Genomic DNA, 19084 nt, shown 5'->3' on the forward strand with positions numbered 1-19084 from the left:
ATATTATTTCAAATTAAACCTTTCAAAATATTACCTGGACATAGGTACCATTCAATGAACATTTACTCTATGTAAGACAATCTCTTCTTAGAAAAGCTATAAAAATCAATTATCATCCTTACTTTACAGACAGGGAAAGTGAAGCTCAGAAAATAATGTCTTAGTAGTTAAGAGCATAAATAAAATTTGAGCATGTTTGAAATTATTTTTAAGCCTCTGGGAAAAGGCATTTTTTAACTACTGTGATGAATTCCAATCAGAAAAAAATGCTTTATGGCAGTTTTGACAATAAGATTTATCACTCTCTAACAACTATGTTAAATGGCTGTACATATTCCTAATAACTAAATCAGAGGAGTTTCCAAACGAATAGAATGGGACATTATGAATCCTTTACTGGATAAGGACAGAGGAACCAGAGAATTTGGGGAGGTCAATGAGTAGAAGAAATTAATTAGCATTATCTGTGCCTTCAAAGTCTCATTCTCAAACTATATTTAATTTTAAATTCTTTATCTTAAAAGTTTTAATTTAAAAACTAATTAAAAATATCTTTATTATCTAGGTTTATAACCTAGCCAATTTATGAGCTGGTAAACCTTAAGTGGCTTCCCTGTTGGCTCAGCCGTAAAGAATCCGCCTGCCAGTGCAGGAGACATGGCTTCAATCCCTGGGTCGGGAAGATCCCCAGGAGAAGAAATGGCAACCCACTCCAGTATCCTTGCCAGGAAAATCTCATGGACAGAAGGGCCTGGTAGGCTGCAGTCCATGGGGTCACAAAGAGTTGGACATGACTTACTGACTAAACAACAACAACAACAAAACCTTAAATGAGAACCCAGAAAACTTAATGCTTGAAAAAGTCACTAAGACAAAACAAGAAATTTAAGGCCACAGTACCCATTTTGCTTGTTCATTCAATACACTGTATTTGTTCTGTTTATCGTGTACCAGAAACACAAATGCAGCCCATCCCTAGACTGCTATATTTCAATAACTAAGCAAGTTATGAAATATAAGAGACTGGTGGTCCAGTGGCTAAGATTTCAAGCTCCTCCTGCGGGGGCCTGGGTTCGATCCCTGTTGATGGAACTAGAGATCCCTCAGGCTGTAACTAAGATCAAAGATCCCACATGCTGCAACTAAGACCTAGCAGAGTCAAATAAACAAACATGCTTTTCAAAGAGAGAAAGTTATGAAACATAAGATTATCTACTCAAATAAATAATTTCAGAGTTTTAATATCCTGTCTTTTCAAAGAATATCACGTTACTCTGATCAAAACTGAAGTATAATTTTTAAGTATTTACCTCATCCTCAACATCAATAAATGTACTCATATCTAGTTCCTCAGGAAATGTCATCCGATCATTCAATTTAATCCTGTGCATGGTTGTATAGTCAAAATCAAACCTTTTCAATTGTAAGGTCAGAAGATAAGGGAAATGCAAAAACCGAAGACCCTAAAAAAAAAGTGGGGAGAATCTACTGAATACTGAATATTATCTCAGATAATTAAGTATTAATTTCTACATGGCATCTACCTTTCGTGCATCACACTTCTTCTTACAACGTTCACAAAAATATTGATTTGGGCCATCCAGGATCTCTGGCTGAATAAATGCATGCAATGCTTCTTCCTAGTTAGAAAACAAATTGTTGTATAATTATTGTGAAATATTATAACGTTAAAGTCCTGAATATAAAAAAATTTTAATTACCAAAATACTCATAAACAGAATGGCTAGAAAATTAAGAATTCAAATGCAAAAAAGGGAAAAAAGTATCAACAACAAAATGATTTTATCATTATAAAACAGCAAAAAATTACTTTATTTCATTCTGTATGAGTGCTACGTTTCCTGGTCTTGCACATCAGTCATCTCTGCTTAATTGTCATAGACTTTACATTGTGGTTTTTGGCTAAATAATCTAACAGATCCTCACTCTTTAGATTAAAAAGTAATTCCACACTTAAAAAAGCAGCTGCATACGTCACTGCATTCTTCTAATAAAAGGAGACTATTTTAAACTGCACAGTTAAAACACAGTGCTCTGAGTGTACATTATCTGTACACTTAAAAATCTAATCATTTCTTTCATCACTACATTTAGGGTCAGTTAGTAATTCGCCACTGTACTAATTAGAAAGATTGAAAACTATTGTGCAGCCATCTCACTGCTTGTCAGATACTGCTCCACTTGAAAATGTATGAGAGCTCCTGGACTGTTCACCTAGCGGAACCACGTGGTTCTCTTTTTCTCCATACAGCTTTAAGACAGAAGCAAGAAACCTGTATGAATATTGTTGAAGAATCAGTAGGTATAAAATTTTTAATTTTTCAACATTGACTTTTTGCAATTAAAAAAGTTTCAGTTAGTACAACATATATGATTGGTATATATATGGTAGCTTGGCTGGCAATCTGCCTGCAATGCAGAAGATCCCAATTTGATTCCTGGGTCGAGAAGATCCTCTGGAGAAGGGATAAATTAGATAACCACTGCAGGATTCTTGGGCTTCCCTGGTGGTTCAGCTGGTACAGAATCAGACTGCAATGTGGGAGATGTGGGTTCAATCCCTGAGTTGGGAAGATCCCTGGAGAAGGAAACAGCTACCTACTCCAGTATTCTGGCAAGGAGAATTCCATGTACTGTATAGCATATAAGGTTGGATTGCACAATTTCATTTGATATCACCTTTATTCCTCACACATGGTCTAAGGACATGGTTTGACAATATTTATTACATATAAAGAAAAAGAAGTGAATCACTAAGACAAAATATCTTTAAAAATTTTTTTGCTATAGAACAAGTTGTTCCTCAAAAGGTAAGTGAGCCTGATCTGGCAAAATGGAGTTAGTGTAAAAACAGCTACCAAGTATATAAAATTCACATAATCCTCAGTATAGCTCATTTTGGAATAAGATTAAAAAATTACAAAAAAATATACAAAATGCTTCTAACATCAGTTCAGTTCAGTTCAGTTCAGTCGCTCAGTCATGTCTCACGTCAGGCCTCCCTGTCCATCACCAACTCCCGGAGTTCACTCAGACTCACGTCCATCGAGTCACTGATGCCATCCAGCCATCTCATCCTCTGTCGTCCCCTTCTCCTCCTGCCCCCAATCTCTCCCAGCATCAGAGTCTTTTCCAATGAGTCAACTCTTCGCATCAGGTGGCCAAAGTACTGGAGTTTTAGCTTTAGCATCATTCCTTCCAAAGAAATCCCAGGGCTGATCTCCTTCACAATGGACTGGTTGGATTTCCTTGCAGTCCAAGGGACTCTCAAGAGTCTTCTCCAACACCACACTTCAAAAGCATCAATTCTTCGGCACTCAGCTTTCTTCACAGTCCAACTTTCACATCCATACATGACCACAGGAAAAACCATAACCTTGACTAGACGGACCTTTGTTGGCAAAGTAATGTCTCTGCTTTTGAATATGCTATCTAGGTTGGTCATAACTTTCCTTCCAAGGAGTAAGCGTCTTTTAATTTCATGGCTGCAGTCACCATCTGCAGTGATTTTGGAGCCCCAAAAAATAAAGTCTGACACTGTTTCCACTGTTTCCCATGAAGTGATGGGACCAGATGCCATGATCTTTGTTTTCTGAATGTTGAGCTTTAAGCCAACTTTTTCACTCTCCACTTTCATCAAAGGCTTTTTAGTTCCTTTTCACTTTCTGCCATAAGGGTGGTGTCATCTGCATATCTGAGGTTATTGATATTTCTCCCAGCAATCTTGATTCCAGCTTGTGCTTCTTCCAGCACAGCATTCCTCATGATGTACTCTGCATGTAAGTTAAATAAGCAGGGTGACAATATACAGCCTTGACGTACTCCTTTTCCTATTTGGAACCAGTCTGTTGTTCCATGTCCAGTTCTAACTGTTATTTCCTGACCTGCATATAGGTTTCTCAAGAGGCAGGTCAGGTGGTCTGGTATTCCCATCTCTTCAAGAATTTTCCACAGTTTACTGTGATCCACACAGTCAAAAGCTTTGGCATAGTCAATAAAGCAGAAATAGATGTTTTTCTGGAACTCTCTTGCCTTTTCCATGATCCAGCCGATGTTGGCAATTTGATCTCTGGTTCCTCTGCCTTTTCTAAAACCAGCTTGAACATCTGGAAGTTCACGGTTCACATACTGTTGAAGCCTGGCTTGGAGAATTTTCAGCATTACTTTACTAGCGTGTGAGATGAGTACACTTGTGTGGTAGTTTGAACATTCTTTGGCATTGCCTTTCTTTGGGAGCTTCTAACTTCACCCATCTCCAATTTTGTCCTCAGAACACAAAGAAGCATTAATAGGGTTGGGGAGGGAGACCAAAAATAGCCAGCCTTTCTCCATATATTCAAGTAGTTTACAGGAGGTCATAGAAAAGAACACATTTAGAAAATGATTTTTTCCCCTTCTAGAGCATATTTTAAGTATGAAAAAGGCAAATTCTTCAAAAACATAAGAGCAAAAGAAGCTTTAAGAGCAATCACATCTATAGCTTAACACAGACTGATAAAAATCAGTTGAGCTTTCCAAATGGAAACTGAACTAGTACAACACTTGATATATTTTTAAAAAAGGGGGAGAGTGAGAAAATTACATAACTCAAATTCTACTTTATGAAACTATATGTATGTACTGATTTCTGGCTTATAGTTCACAATCAGAGCTATAATTTTTAAAATTTAAAAACCAGAGAAAAATTTGAACAACAGGAAATTCCCTTAAACATTTTACCCAGACTCACCAACTTTTAACCTTTTGCTACCTCTGCTTTATCATTCTCCCACCTACACTCACATCATGTGTTTTTCCAAAGCACTCGAGAGCAGGTTCATACACGCTTTCCCCGTTAATCTTCAATGGGACTTTTTAAGAAAAAGGATATTCTTATAAAAACAAAGGAGTTAATCAAATTCAGGAAAATCTAATATTGGTAATTTGTCAGTCCATACTCCAATTCTGTCAATTATTCTAATAATGTCCTTTACAGTATTTCTCCCCATCCAGTACAGAATCAAATCCAGGAACAAAGTCTGCATTTGGATGACCGCCTCTTCAGATTCATTTTATCAGAACAGTTCCAAAGCCTTTCTTTCATGATATTAACAATTTTTGAAGAGGCTAGGTTATCTTATAAAATGTTCCACAATGTGGGTTTGTTTGATGTTCCTCACGGTTAGATTCAGTTTATGCCTTCCTTACTAAACTACTACGTAAGTAATGATATACTCACGTAAGTAATGATGTACTCTTCAAAGGGTATCACAGTCAAAGGGCATGATGTCCTTAACATCCCTATTGGTGATACTAACTTCAATCACCTGGTCAAGGCATTGCCCAGTTTCTTCACTATATATGGTTATTACATTTTCCTCTTTCCAACTAATAAGCAATTTTTTTTTAATTTTATTTTTAAACTTTACATAATTGTATTAGTTTTGCCAAATATCAAAATGAATCCGCCACAGGCATACATGTGTTCCCCATCCTGAACCCTCCTCCCTCCTCCCTCCCCACACCATCCCTCTGGGTCGTCCCAGTGCACCAGCCCCAAGCATCCAGTATCGCGCATCGAACCTGGACTGGCAACTCGTTTCTTACATGATATTCTACATGTTTCAATGTCACTCTCCCAAATCTTCCCACCCTCTCCCTCTCCCACAGAGTCCATAAGACTGTTCTATACATCAGTGTCTCTTTTGCTGTCCCGTACACCAGGTTATTGTTACCATCTTTCTAAATTCCATATATATGCGTTAGTATACTTTATTTATGTTTTTCTTTCTGGCTTACTTCACTCTGTATAATAGGCTCCAGTTTCATCCACCTCATTAGAACTGATTCAAATGTATTCTTTTTAATGGCTGAGTAATACTCCATTGTGTATATGTACCACTGCTTTCTTATCCATTCATCTGCTGATGGACATCTAGGTTGCTTCCATGTCCTGGCTATTATAAACAGTGCTGCGATGAACATTGGGGGTACATGTGTCTCTTTCCCTCCAACTAATAAGCAATTTTTAAGGAGACACTTGGGAGACCATACAAAAGTACTGAGCCTCAACAAGTTTTCACCTTGGTTTAGCATCCATTATTGGATTCTTGCTTAACCCAAATTTTAATGTTTTGTAAGTCAATTCGACGATCTTTTACTTTTAACAGGGAATATAAACCCATCTAATAGGACCAATGTTTTACTCCATCTCAGTCACTATTGTGTATTTTAATTATTCTATTAATATTTACTGTTTTTTCCTACATGGTGCTTTTCTTTGCTGTTTTTCTACGTTTTCTTTTGGTATTTAGGAAGGCTAGTAATTTGTTCTAATGTATTTATATACACTTTTGCTAGTATTCTTAACCCTTCCTCCTCCTTTTCCTTAAGTTTTTAGTGTCTAGACTGCCAATTTTAAATGGTATCCTGGTCTCCCCCCATTTAACCGTCTCCTCATTCTACACCCCCTTCTCTTTTTTCTTTTCCTTTTTTAAGAGAGGCATTCTTTGTACATCAAGATACAGTATTTCATACTTTCTTCTATCGTGTCCTCACCCTTGTTTTATTTAGTCCTTACTTCTGTATATTAAATGCTCACAGTCCTTTTGCTGAAGCTTCCCCAGTGGTCTCTTGGGTGGGTGGAGCTCACCCTCTAATAAACTCAAGGCTTACAGATAAAATAATCAATGAGTCCCCCAATATTCAAAGTTTGATTTTCTACTGCCATAATAATTGAAGAAAAATTTGGCTAGATAGCAAATCCTTGGCTTACAATTTTTACTTCCTTGAAACTACTATTCTGTTGCTATGACTTGCATGCTGCTCTTCAAAAATATGATGCCAGTCCAATTTATCCTTCAAGTTTAAAAGTCAATTAAAATATGTCTCAGAGTTGATCATTCCAGATCTGTTTTTCCAGGCATGTTGAGGGCAGGGGGGAAGGAATCTTTCAAAAAGTTGATTAAACTTCCCCAATTCCCAGAAAGTTTTCCTGGATTATAGTTTATAAGTGTTGCTCTACCGTGTTTTTATGCTTCACACAGTCCAATTATGTTGGATTCCTTTGCCAGTCTTCCTTTATAATCATTTGCTTTGAGATCTTAATTTTTACTTTATCTCATTTTCTATATTCTTCCTTAGCTTTCATTCCATCCTATTTTCTCTCTAGTATTTTATAACTAGTTCTTCATTTCTAATGTAGTTCCATCTTTTCTTCAATTTCCTTCCTAAGTTCGATCAGCTCACCCTGCATTTCTTGTTTTGTTTTTCTAATCCATTCCTCTCCTTACATTTTTGAATACCAGGTTCTATTCTGCTTGCTTGGGAATACTTAATTTAGTCCAGAGTACTGTGTTACAGTATCCTATTTTGTGGTTATTTTTTTGAGGTTTCCTTTTTCAGGGCTGTGTTTATTTCCAGACTTATTCATCAGCTGAAATGCTTTAATACGTATATTCTGTTTTCTTTCAACAGCTGTGCTGTTTAATTTTTTTCCCATAGTCATTTTGTGGATGGCATTCTTTAGTTTGTGAGCACGTTCTGTTAACTTCAGTTCAGTTCAGTCGCTCAGTCGTGTCCAACTCTTTGCGACCCCATGAATCACAGCACACCAGGCCTCCCTGTCCATCACCAACTCCCGGAATTCACTCAGACTCACGTCCATCAGTCAGTGATGCCATCCAGCCATCTCATCCTCTGTCGTCCGCTTCTCCTCCTGCCCCCAATCCCTCCCAGCATCAGAGTCTTTTCCAATGAATCAACTCTTCGCATCAGGTGGCCAAAGTACTGGAGTTTCAGCTTTAGCATCATTCCTTCCAAAGAAATCCCAGGGCTGATCTCCTTCACAATGGACTGCTTGGATCTCCTTGCAGTCCAAGGGACTCTCAAGAGTCTTCTCCAACACCACACTTCAAAAGCATCAATTCTTCAACGCTCAGCCTTCTTCACAGTCCAACTCTCACATCCATACACGACCACAGGAAAAACCATAGCCTTGACTAGACGGACCTTTGTTGGCAAAGTAATGTCTCTGCTTTTGAATATGCTATCTAGGTTGGTCATACCTTTCCTTCCAAGGAGTAAGTGTCTTTTAATTTCATGGCTGCAGTCACCATCTGTAGTGATTTCGGAGCCCAAAAAATAAAGTCTGACACTGTTTCCCCATGTATTTCCCATGAAGTGATGGGACCGGATGCCATGATCTTCATTTTTTGAATGTTGAGCTTTAAGCCAACTTTTTCACTCTCCTCTTTCACTTTCATCAAGAGGCTTTTTACTTAGTAAAGTGCCATTTTGTGAATGGGTAATGGTGAAGAAGAGGCTGGTGTCCCCTTTGATTTTGCAGTATCATTCTCTTCTTCTTTTCTCCTCACTGCTATGACTCAGGGGCATCATCCCTTTTTGGTTTATCTCCTTCTCTAGAAGCAAAATTCCTCCAAGGCTGTCACTTTCTAACCCTTCTCACTCTAAAATTCCTTCTGTGTAGCTGGTGCTATAAACTATCAAGTCCAAGTCTGAGTTCACTATTTTGGCACATACGGCTGTACTTTCTCATTTAAGGGTATTCCATCTTCATTCAAGTCTTCCAATCCCCACTCCTGTTTCATGGAATCTCTAAAGCGTCCTACTCCATACTCTCCACACACACACACTTGCAACAATACTGGAAGGTCTCCTGGAACTTGATAATTTTGCTATTTTCATGTAATTTAAAGTTCATATTATTCTGTCTCCTAGTATTCCAAAAGGTACGGGTCAGTTGGGTTTTGCTAGTGTTCCTTTTTGCCTATGGTTTGGGGAAGGCATGTGGGATTATGTAGATTCAGACAGCTGAAATTATCCTTTAGATTCACAAACCAGTTAAAGCTATACTATTAATTTTCTTTAGTTTCCTATTCACTTTTTAAAAAGTTGCCACTAGACTAATTATAAATAAAGATTAGCCAGCCATAAAAATTAGTTTGATCTGTTGATTCAACAAATAAAGTATGTATGGGCTACTGTGGTTATATACATTTATCTTCACCTAATGTGATGAGACAACAAAATCATGCCAAACTATATTTTAGATGCTAAAAAACAAGTTATGGATCATAAAAATGGAACAAAATATAAACACTGTGCCATTATAAATGCACACTCACACACACACAGCAAGCTCACGCTTACCACGAGCTGTCCTCTGGAGTATGGTAAACTATTCTTGAGTCATTTTTCCAAACTAGCTTTGGGTTGACTGTGATTGTTTTTTATCATTCCAGAGTGAAGATAATAGCTTTATTTTCTAGCACTTACACCTCCTTATATATTACACAAAGTGTAACTGTACACAAGTTTTTAGACCCTATTCTTCAGCATTCAGAACATAATATAGAGAATTCTTATATCCTTAGTTCTTTGATTAAGAAATATAGAAAATCTAGGTATAGTGCAATCAAAAGATAGAACCAAGAAACAGTATTGCCTATAAATCCTCATTTAACTCTTAACTTACAAATAAAATTCTTTCTCCACCATTCACTACTTCATATTTTATTTTTAAAACTGAACCACAGAAGATAAATTAGAACTACCACTGATAACTATTTTCTAACTGATTTTAATATACTCAGCAATTCTGTGCTACTGATATGCAGTTATGTCTTCCTTACAGAGTCAACTATCTTTCTCAGAATACATACTTTGTATTTCTCTTTAAAGTAGGAAAAAGATTGTATTTTTACTTAAGCTATCTACTTTTAATTGCAATTTTTGAGATTACTGAAGGTTCATATACAATTATAAAAAGTAATACAGAGCCCCCTGTACATGCTGCGATTCCTCCAAATGGTAGGTAACTAGTTTGCAAAACTGTAGTATAATATCACAATCAGGATACTGACATTGATATAACCTACCAATATTATTCCAGTTTTTCTCAGTTTCAGTGTTTTCATTTCTCTGTGCATGTGTGTACAGTAAGCTCTATATAATGTTATTACGTGTATAGGCTCATGTATCTACCACCACAGCCAAGAGACTGAACAATTCCTACACCACAAGGATCACTCATATTGCCCTGTTATAGTAACTACCTACCCATCCTTCCCCTGGGTTCAGCTACTCTATAAGCTCCGGCAATGATTAATCTCTCAATTCTAAAACTGTTGTATCCAAAATGTTATATAAATGAAATCATATGTAATCTTTGGAGATTCGCTTTTGTCATGCAGCATAATTCTCTGGAGATTCGTTCAAGTTTCTGTGTGTATTGCAGTTTGTTCTTTTTATTAATAAGTAGTATTCTATGGTTTGTATGCACCCCAGTTAATCCATTTACTTGCTGAAGGACATCTGGGCTGATTCCAGTTTTGGAATATTAAAACTGGAGACATTATGAACATCTAATTAGTTTTCATTTCTTTGGGATAATCAAAAGAGTATAATTACTGGAGGTTATGGAATGAGGTTCGTGACACTGTACAGGAGACAGGGATCAAGACCATCCCCATGGAAAAGAAATGCAAAAAAGCAAAATGACTGTCCGGGGAGGCCTTACAAATAGCTGTGAAAAGAAGAGAAGTGAAAAGCAAAGGAGAAAAGCAAAGATATAAGCATCTGAATGCAGAGTTCCAAAGAATAGCAAGGAGAGACAAGAAAGCCTTCCTCAGTGATCAGTGCAAAGAAATAGAGGGAAACAACAGAATGGGAAAGACTAGAGATCTCTTCAAGAAAATTAGAGATACCAAAGGAACATTTCATGCAAAGATGGGCTCGATAAAGGACAGAAATGGTATGGACCTGACAGAAGCAGAAGATATTAAGAAGAGATGGCAAGAATACACAGAAGAACTATACAAAAAAGATCTTCACGACCCAGATAATCACGACGGTGTGATCACTGACCTAGAGCCAGACATCCTGGAATGTGAAGTCAAGTGGGCCTTAGAAAGCATCACTACGAACAAAGCTAGTGGAGGTGATGGAATTCCAGTTGAGCTATTTCAAATCCTGAAAGATGATGCTGTGAAAGTGCTGCACTCAATATGCCAGCAAATTTGGAAAACTCAGCAGTGGCCACAGGACTGGAAAAGGTCAGTTTTCATTCCAATCCCAAAGAAAGGCAATGCCAAAGAATGCTCAAACTACCGCACAATTGCACTCATCTCACATGCTAGTAAAGTAATGCTGAAAATTCTCCAAGCCAGGCTTCAGCAATATGTGAACCGTGAACTTCCTGATGTTCAAGCTGGTTTTAGAAAAGGCAGAGGAACCAGAGATCAAATTGCCAACATCCGCTGGATCATGGAAAAAGCAAGAGAGTTCCAGAAAAGCATCTATTTCTGCTTTATTGACTATGCCAAAGCCTTTGACTGTGTGGATCACAATATACTGTGGAAAACTGTGAAAGAGATGGGAATACCAGACCACCTGACCTGCCTCTTGAGAAATTTGTATGCAGGTCAGGAAGTAACAGTTAGAACTGGACATGGAACAACAGATTGGTTTCAAATAGGAAAAGGAGGTCGTCAAGGCTGTATATTGTCACCGTGTTTATTTAACTTCTATGCAGAGTACATCATGAGAAACACTGGACTGGAAGAAACACAAGCTGGAATCAAGATTGCTGGGAGAAATATCAATAACCTCAGATATGCAGATGACACCAACCTTATGGCAGAAAGTGAAGAGGAACTAAAAAGCCTCTTGATGAAAGTGAAAGAGGAGAGTGAAAAAGTTGGCTTAAAGCTGAACATTCAGAAAACGAAGATCATGGCATCCGGTCCCATCACTTCATGGGAAACAGGGGGGCAAACAGTGGAAACAGTGTCAGACTTTATTTTTCTGGGCTTCAAAATCACTGCAGATGGTGACTGCAGCCATGAAATGAAAAGACGCTTACTCCTTGGAAGGAAAGTTATGACCAACCTAGATAGCATATTCAAAAGCAGAGACATTATTTTGTCAACAAAGGTCTGTCTAGTCAAGGCTATGTTTTTTCCTGTGATCATGTATGGATGTGAGAGTTGGACTGTGAAGAAGGCTGAGTGCCGAAGAATTGATGCTTTTGAAGTGTGGTGTTGGAGAAGACTCTTGAGAGTCCCTTGGACTGCAAGGAGATCCAACCAGTCCACTCTGAAGGAGATCAGCCCTGGGATTTCTTTGGAAGGAATAATGCTAAAGCTGAAAGTCCAGTACTTTGGCCACCTCATGCGAAGAGTTGACTCATTGGAAAAGACTCTGATGCTGGGAGAGATTGGGGGCAGGAGGAGAAGGGGACGACAGAGGATGAGATGGCTGGATGGCATCACTGACTGATGGACGTGAGTCTGAGTGAATTCCGGGAGTTGGTGATGGACAGGGAGGCCTGGCGTGCTGTGATTCATGGGGTCGCAAAGAGTCGGACACGACTGAGGTCCTGATCTGATCTGATGGTCACTTCATGTTTAGCTTCATAAGAAACTGCCTATAATAACTTCACATTGCCACCAAAAACATGAGTGATCCAGTTTCTCCACACTGTTGCCAGTTTTTTGTGCTGCCATTATTTTTTATTTTAGCCATTCTGTTGGTAGTGTGTTATCTTCATAAGGTTTGAATTTGCACTTGTTTTGTTGCTGTTCAGCTGTCATGTTATGTCCAGCTCTTTGCATTTCCCTAGAGATGCTGAATATCTTTTCCTGTATTTATTTGGTATCTGTATATGCTCTTAGAATGTTTTTGTCTTTTGCCTACTGTCTAAACGGACTGTTTGGGTTTTTTATTACAGTGTTTCGAGATGTCTTTATGTATTCTAAATACTAGTCCTCTGTCAGATATGTGCTTTCCAAATAATTTCTCCCAGTCTGTAGCTTCTCTTTTTATCTTCCTCACTTTGGCTTTCAAAGGGCAAATGTTTTAAAAATTACGTAGAGATACAACTTGTCAATTTTTCCCTTTGTGGACTGTACTTTTTGGTATCAAATCTAAGAATTAATTGCTTAACCCTGTATCTAAAATTTTTTCCTATTTCTCTAAAAGTTTATAACTTTACATTTTATGTTTAAGTCTATGATCCACTTTGAGCTAATCTTTGTACATGCTGTGAGGTTTAAGTAGAGGTTCAGTTTTATAAATAAAAGTACCCAACTGTTTAACATCATTTGTTGAAAAGACCATCCTTCTTGTATTGAATTGCACTGTGCCATTCTAAAAAATCAGCTGGGCTATCTGTGTGGATTTATTTCTGGGTTTTCTATTATGTTCCACTGATCTATTGCTTATTCTTCCAATATCAGAAAGCCTTGATTACTGTAAGTATATAATAAGTCTTGAAATCAACTAGACAGATTTTTGTTACTTTATTCTTTTTCCAAAATTCTTTTAGCTATTCTAGCTATTTTATGTTATTTAGAATGAGGTTGAAAAAGTTTGTCAGATTTTGAAAGGAATTCATTAAAATTACACAATTTGGGAGAGAACTGACATCTTCAACATGTGACTCTTTCAATCAATGAGCAGAGTATGTCTCTCCATTCAAATATTACTTTCAGAATTTATAGTTTCCAGTACATAGGTCCAGATCATATTTTGTTATATTTACACATAAGGGTTTTTTTCCCCCCACAACTGTAAACGATATTGTATTTTTAATTTCACTTTCCACATGTTCTTTGCTAATATTTTGAAACACAACTGATTTGTTTATGTTTATCTTATATCTGGCTACCTTCTAAAATCACTTATTGGTTTTCCAGGGTTTTGCTTTGTTTTGACAAATACCTTGGGGTTTTCTATACCAAAAAAAAATGTTATTTAAAAAGGGGGAAATTTTTATTTCTTCCTTTAATTGGTATACCTTTTATTTGTTCTTCTTGCCTTATTGTATTGGCTGTGACTTCCAGTACTAAAATGAATAAGAGCAGACATCCTTGCTGAGATAACCTTGATGTTTTAGGCAGAAAACATTCAGTCTTTCACCACAAAGTATGATGTTAGCTGTAGGTTTTTGAATATGTTCTTTATAAGTTTAAGAAAAATTATCCTCCATTATCAGTTTTTAGGGTTTCTATCATGAGTGGATTATTGAACTCTGTCAAGAGCTTTTTCTAAGTCAATTAATGCGATCATGCCAATTTTCCTGTCTCTGTTAATATGGTAGATTACAGTCAATGATTTCTAAAATACTGACCGGCTTTGAATCCCTGGAATGAACTCTACTTCGTCATGGTATATAATTCTCCTTATATATTGCTTAGCTCTATTTACTAATATTTTGACAAGAATTTTTCCATCTATATGCATTAAGGAAACTGGCTTGGTCATAATTTTGAGGGTTTTTTTTTGTTGTTGTTTAACTGCCTTTGTCTGGTTTGGTATGACGATGAGAGGAGCTTCATAAAACACATTGGGGAGAGTTCCTTCCTTTTTTTGAAAGGGGTTGTGAAGAACTGGTGCTCACTGTGCTAAAATATGTGGTACAAGTCTCCAGTGAAAACTTTCCAACTTAACAGATTTTCTTAAGAGATTCTAAATTATGAATTTAATATCTTAACAGTTATGGGGCTACTAATATTATCTAAGCCATATAAGATGAGTACTTTCAAGGCACTGGTTCAACTAAGTCATCAAATTATATGTGCAGAACTGTCCCTTATTATCCTTTTGATATCTACAAGGTTTGTAATAGTAGTAGTTTCAGTCTTAATACTGGAAATGTTTATCTTACCTTTTTCCCCTGTCAGTCCTGCTACAGGTTTATCAGTTGGATTGATCTTTTCTAATAACTGCTTTTATTGATTTTCTGTTTTCAGTTTCACTGATTTCTGCTCTTTTATTATGTTCTTCCTTCTGCTGGCTTTGGGTTTCTTTTGCTCTTTTTTCCAGGTTAGGTGGACGCTTACATTATTAATACATAACATTTTCTATTTTTTCTTATGGAAGAATTTATACTAAAGGCCAGCATTTAAAGCTATAAATTTTCCTCCCTGTGGTGGCTCAAACAGTAAGGAATCTGCCTGCAATGTGGGAGACCAGGATTCTATCCCTGGGTTGGAAAGATTTTCTGGAGTAGGGAATGGCTACCCACTCCAGTATTCTTGCCTGGAGAATTCTATGGACAGAGGAGCCATGGGGTTGAGAGACTAACACTTTCCTCTCTGTAGTATTGCTTCAGCTATGTCTCAAAATTTCTGTTACACATCTGCATTTCCATTCAAAATATATATATGTATTTAATTTGCCTCAAGATTTCCTCTTTGACTCATGGATTATTTAGAAGTGCATTGTTTATTTTCCCAATGTTTGGTGGTTTTCCAATTAACTGTTATTGATTTCCAATTTGATTCCAGTGTGGCAGAAAAACACACTCTCTCTGATTTTAATTCTTTTAAATTGAAGTTTGTATTATGGCCCAGGATATGGTCTATCCTCATTCGTAGTCCATAGGCACTTGAGAAGAATGTGTACTCTGCTGTTTTCGAGTGCACAGTTTCATATCTATTAGAGCTTGTTGGCTGATGATATTGTTAAGTTCCATATCTTTGTTAATTTTTTGTCTAGAGATTCTACCTATCAATTATTGAGGGCACTGAAGTCTCCAACTGTAACTGTAGATTTGTCAATTTCTCCTTTCATTTTGAAAGGCTTTTTCTTCACATATTTTGCAGCTCTGTAACTTAGTTTGTACACATTTAAGATTGCTGTCTTCTTGATGGACTGACCTTTTTAATCATTATACAATGCCCTTCTTTGTCTCTAGTAATTCTGCTTTAAAGTCAGCTTTATCTCCTTTTAATATAGCCATGCCTCATTTCTCTTGATTAATGTTTACATGATATATAATTTTCAACCCTTTTATTATCAACCTGCCATTTCAATATACTAAAAGCTGTTTTTTGTACCTAGCATATTGTTGGGTCACATTTTTTAAATCTAATATGCCGATCTCTTCCTTTTACTTGGTATGTATGTTAGTTGCTCAGTCATGTCCAACTCTTTGTGACCCCATGGACTGTAGCTTGCCAGGCTCCTCTGTCCATGGAATTCTCCAGGCAAGAATACTGGAGTGGGTTGCCATTCCCTTCTCCAGAGGATCTTCCTGACACAGGGACTGTCCAGGTCTCCTGCACTGCGGCCTGATTCTTTACTGTCTGAGCCACCAGGGATGCCCTTTACTTGGTATAGTTAGACTACTTACATGCAACTAAGTTTGCTATTTTAATGTTTTAGTTTGTTTTCTTTTCTGTGCCTTCCTATGGATAACCTGAAAAAAAATTTTGAATTAAATTTTACTTCGATTTATTGATAATGCTTCTGAGTGTACCAACTCTGGGAGTTGGCGATGGACAGGGAGGCCTGGCGTGCTGCAGTTCATGGGGTTGCAAACAGTCAGACACAACTGAGCAACTGAACTCAACTGAACTGATTGTATCTCTTTTTCAGTGGTTGCTCTACATGTTATATTACATACACAAAACTTTTAGTCTATTGGTCCCATTCTTTTAACTGTTCAAGTGAAGTACACTCTGTCTTTTTACCTCTTCCAATTTTGTAATATAATTGTCTTAAATAGTTCCTTTACATATATTTAGAATCACACCAGACAGTGTTATAATTTTGGTTCAAGTATCAAAGATAATTTAGAAAACTCAAGAGGAGAAGGAGCCTATTGTATTACCCTAAGTTTTGCAAGACTGCCGGGAGAAATATCAATAACTTCAGATATGCAGATGACACCACCCTTATGGCAGAAAGTGAAGAGGAAATAAAAAGCCTCTTGATGAAAGTGAAAATGGAGAGTGAAAAAGTTGGCTTAAAGCTCAACATTCAGAAAACGAAGATCATGGCATCTGGTCCCATCACTTCATGGGAAATAGATAGAGAAACAGTGGAAACAGTATCAGACTTTATTTTGGGGGGCTCCAAAATCACTGCAGATGGTGACTGTAGCCATGAAATTAAAAGACTCCTTGGAAGCAAAGTTATGACCAACCTAGACAGCATATTCAAAAGCAGAGACGTTACTTTGCCAACAAAGGTACATCTAGTCAAGGCTATGGTTTTTCCTGTGGTCATGTATGGATGTGAGAGTTGGACTGTGAAGAAAGCTAAGTGCCAAAGAATTGATGCTTTTGAACTGTGGTGTTGGAGAAGACTCTTGAGAGTCCCTTGGACTGCAATGAGATCCAACCAGTCCATTCTAAAGGAGATCAGTCCTGGGTGTTCATTGGAAGGACTGATGCTGAAGCTGAAGCTCCAATACTTTGGCCACCTCATGGGAAGAGTTGACTCATTGGAAAAGACTCTGATGCTGGAAGGGATTGGGTGCAGGAGGAGAAGGGGACGACAGAGGATGAGATGGCTGGATGGCATCACCGACTCGATGGACGTTGTTTGAGTGAACTCCAGGAGTTGGTGATGGACAGGGAGGCCTGGCGTGCTGCGATTCACGGAGTCGCAAAGAGTCGGACACGACTGAGCGACTGAACTGAAGTTTTGCTTTCCATGTTCTTTCTTCATTCCTAATGTTCCAATATGCCTTCTGTTTATCATTTCCCATTTAGAGAATTTTCTTTAGCCATTTTTTAAAGGTAGGTCTACTAGTAACAAATTATGTCAGGATTCCCTCATCCAAGAAGGTCTTGATTTCCCTTTCATTCCTGAATAATATTTCTGCTGTGTATAAAACTCTAGTTGACAGCTCTTTTCTTTCAACACTTGAAAAATGTGCTACTTCCTTCTGACCTTCATAGTTTTTGATGACAGATCTGCTTATGAGAAACCAGATTGTTTTTCCCCCATAAAAAAGGTACCTTTTCTCACTCACTGCTTCCAAGATATTTTGTCTTTCCTTTTCAAAAGTCTAATTATAACTGAACTTGATATAAAGTTCTTTTGGCTTATCTTGTTTGCGGTTTGCTCAGCTTCTTGGATCTGCAGCTTTATGCTTTTTGCCAAATTTGGCAAGTCTTCAGGCATTATTTCTTCAAGTGTTTTTTCAGCCCTGTCTTCTTTTTCCTCTCCTTCCAGGACTCCAATGACACCAATGTCAGACCTTCTGTTTTAGTCCCATGGGTCCCTAAGGATTTTCACCCCCCACTGTACTTCTGTTATTTAAACTGGGCAATTTATATTGTTCTATTGTCAGGTTCACTATACACTGTCTCTTCCATTCTGGTGTTGAGCCTATCCATTAACTTTTTAATTGTGGTTACTGCATTTCTCAGTTCTAAATTCCCATTTCATTTTTCTTTATATCTGCTATTTTTTCCTCAGGACTTTCTATTTTCTCATTTGTTCCAAGTGGGCTTAGAAACTTTCACTGATGTATTGGTATTTCTATGATGGTTGCTTTAAAATATTTGTCAGATAATTCTAACATCTGTCACTGCTCCCTCTGTGGCCTCCACTGGTACCACAGATAGGAGGGGTTAGCCTCCCTATCTGGGAGGTGGGAAGTGGTAAAAATCCTGACTCTCATCTAGGCCTCCTCTAACATTACTCCAGTGGGAAGGGGAAGGAACACCTTTTTACTATTAGGTGGGAGTGTAAGGCTAGGCTCCCCACATGGTCTCTAACAACAATTAACCACAGTAAAAGGAGAATGGCAGTGGGGAGGTTCAGTACTGCCCAGGAGAGAAGAAACTTCTGGCTCCTAGTCAGTCTTCTCTGAAATCACCCCAGCAGGGGGTTGGAGCGCCTTGTTACAACTTCGAGGCTCCCTACCCAGCGTTAGCTGACATAGGTTAGGGTTAGGGCCACAATCTTTCTGGTAGTGTCTGGCTACCGCACAGCAGTTACTGGCTAAGTTTTGTGCCTTGCCAGGCTGTCCTTTCCCCAGTCTCTTGGCTAGAGACAGCAGACTTATTAGTCTGTGCTATTTGCTACTTCCAGCCTACCAGCATCTTCAGCTCCAAATTTGGGATATATTAGGCAAAAATAAAACCCAGGGAACTCACCCCATGTCATTCCTTGATCCTGAGGTCCCTAGTCTTTATGCCTTTTCTCCACCTTTCAGAGTCTTCTTATGTTTATTTTATATATAATGTTCAAGATTTTCAGTTGTTTAAGCGGGAGGAATAGGGCAATGTACATCTACTCCATCATCCTGAAAGCAAAAGTC

The 19084-nt window shown here is 37.8% G+C and overlaps 1 protein-coding gene across 6 annotated transcripts in view; it reads right to left on the reverse strand.

Moving 5' to 3' along the window:
• USP47 (ubiquitin specific peptidase 47) overlaps positions 1-19084 on the reverse strand; it is a 105712-nt gene that overhangs the window by 29286 nt on the left and 57342 nt on the right. For all 6 annotated transcript variants that reach the window (XM_086340031.1, XM_086340030.1, XM_086340029.1 and 3 more), the window contains 2 exons: positions 1545-1640; positions 1311-1463 (listed from right to left, as the gene is read on the reverse strand). In XM_086340031.1, coding sequence (XP_086196157.1) covers positions 1311-1463; positions 1545-1640 — 249 coding nt within the window. The remainder of the gene's footprint in view (positions 1-1310; positions 1464-1544; positions 1641-19084) is intronic.

Source organism: Bos grunniens, chromosome 15, assembly GCF_055505025.1.
Source record: "Bos grunniens cultivar Pamir isolate PY7600 chromosome 15, Bosgru_T2T1.0, whole genome shotgun sequence".
NCBI lineage: Eukaryota > Metazoa > Chordata > Mammalia > Artiodactyla > Bovidae > Bos > Bos grunniens.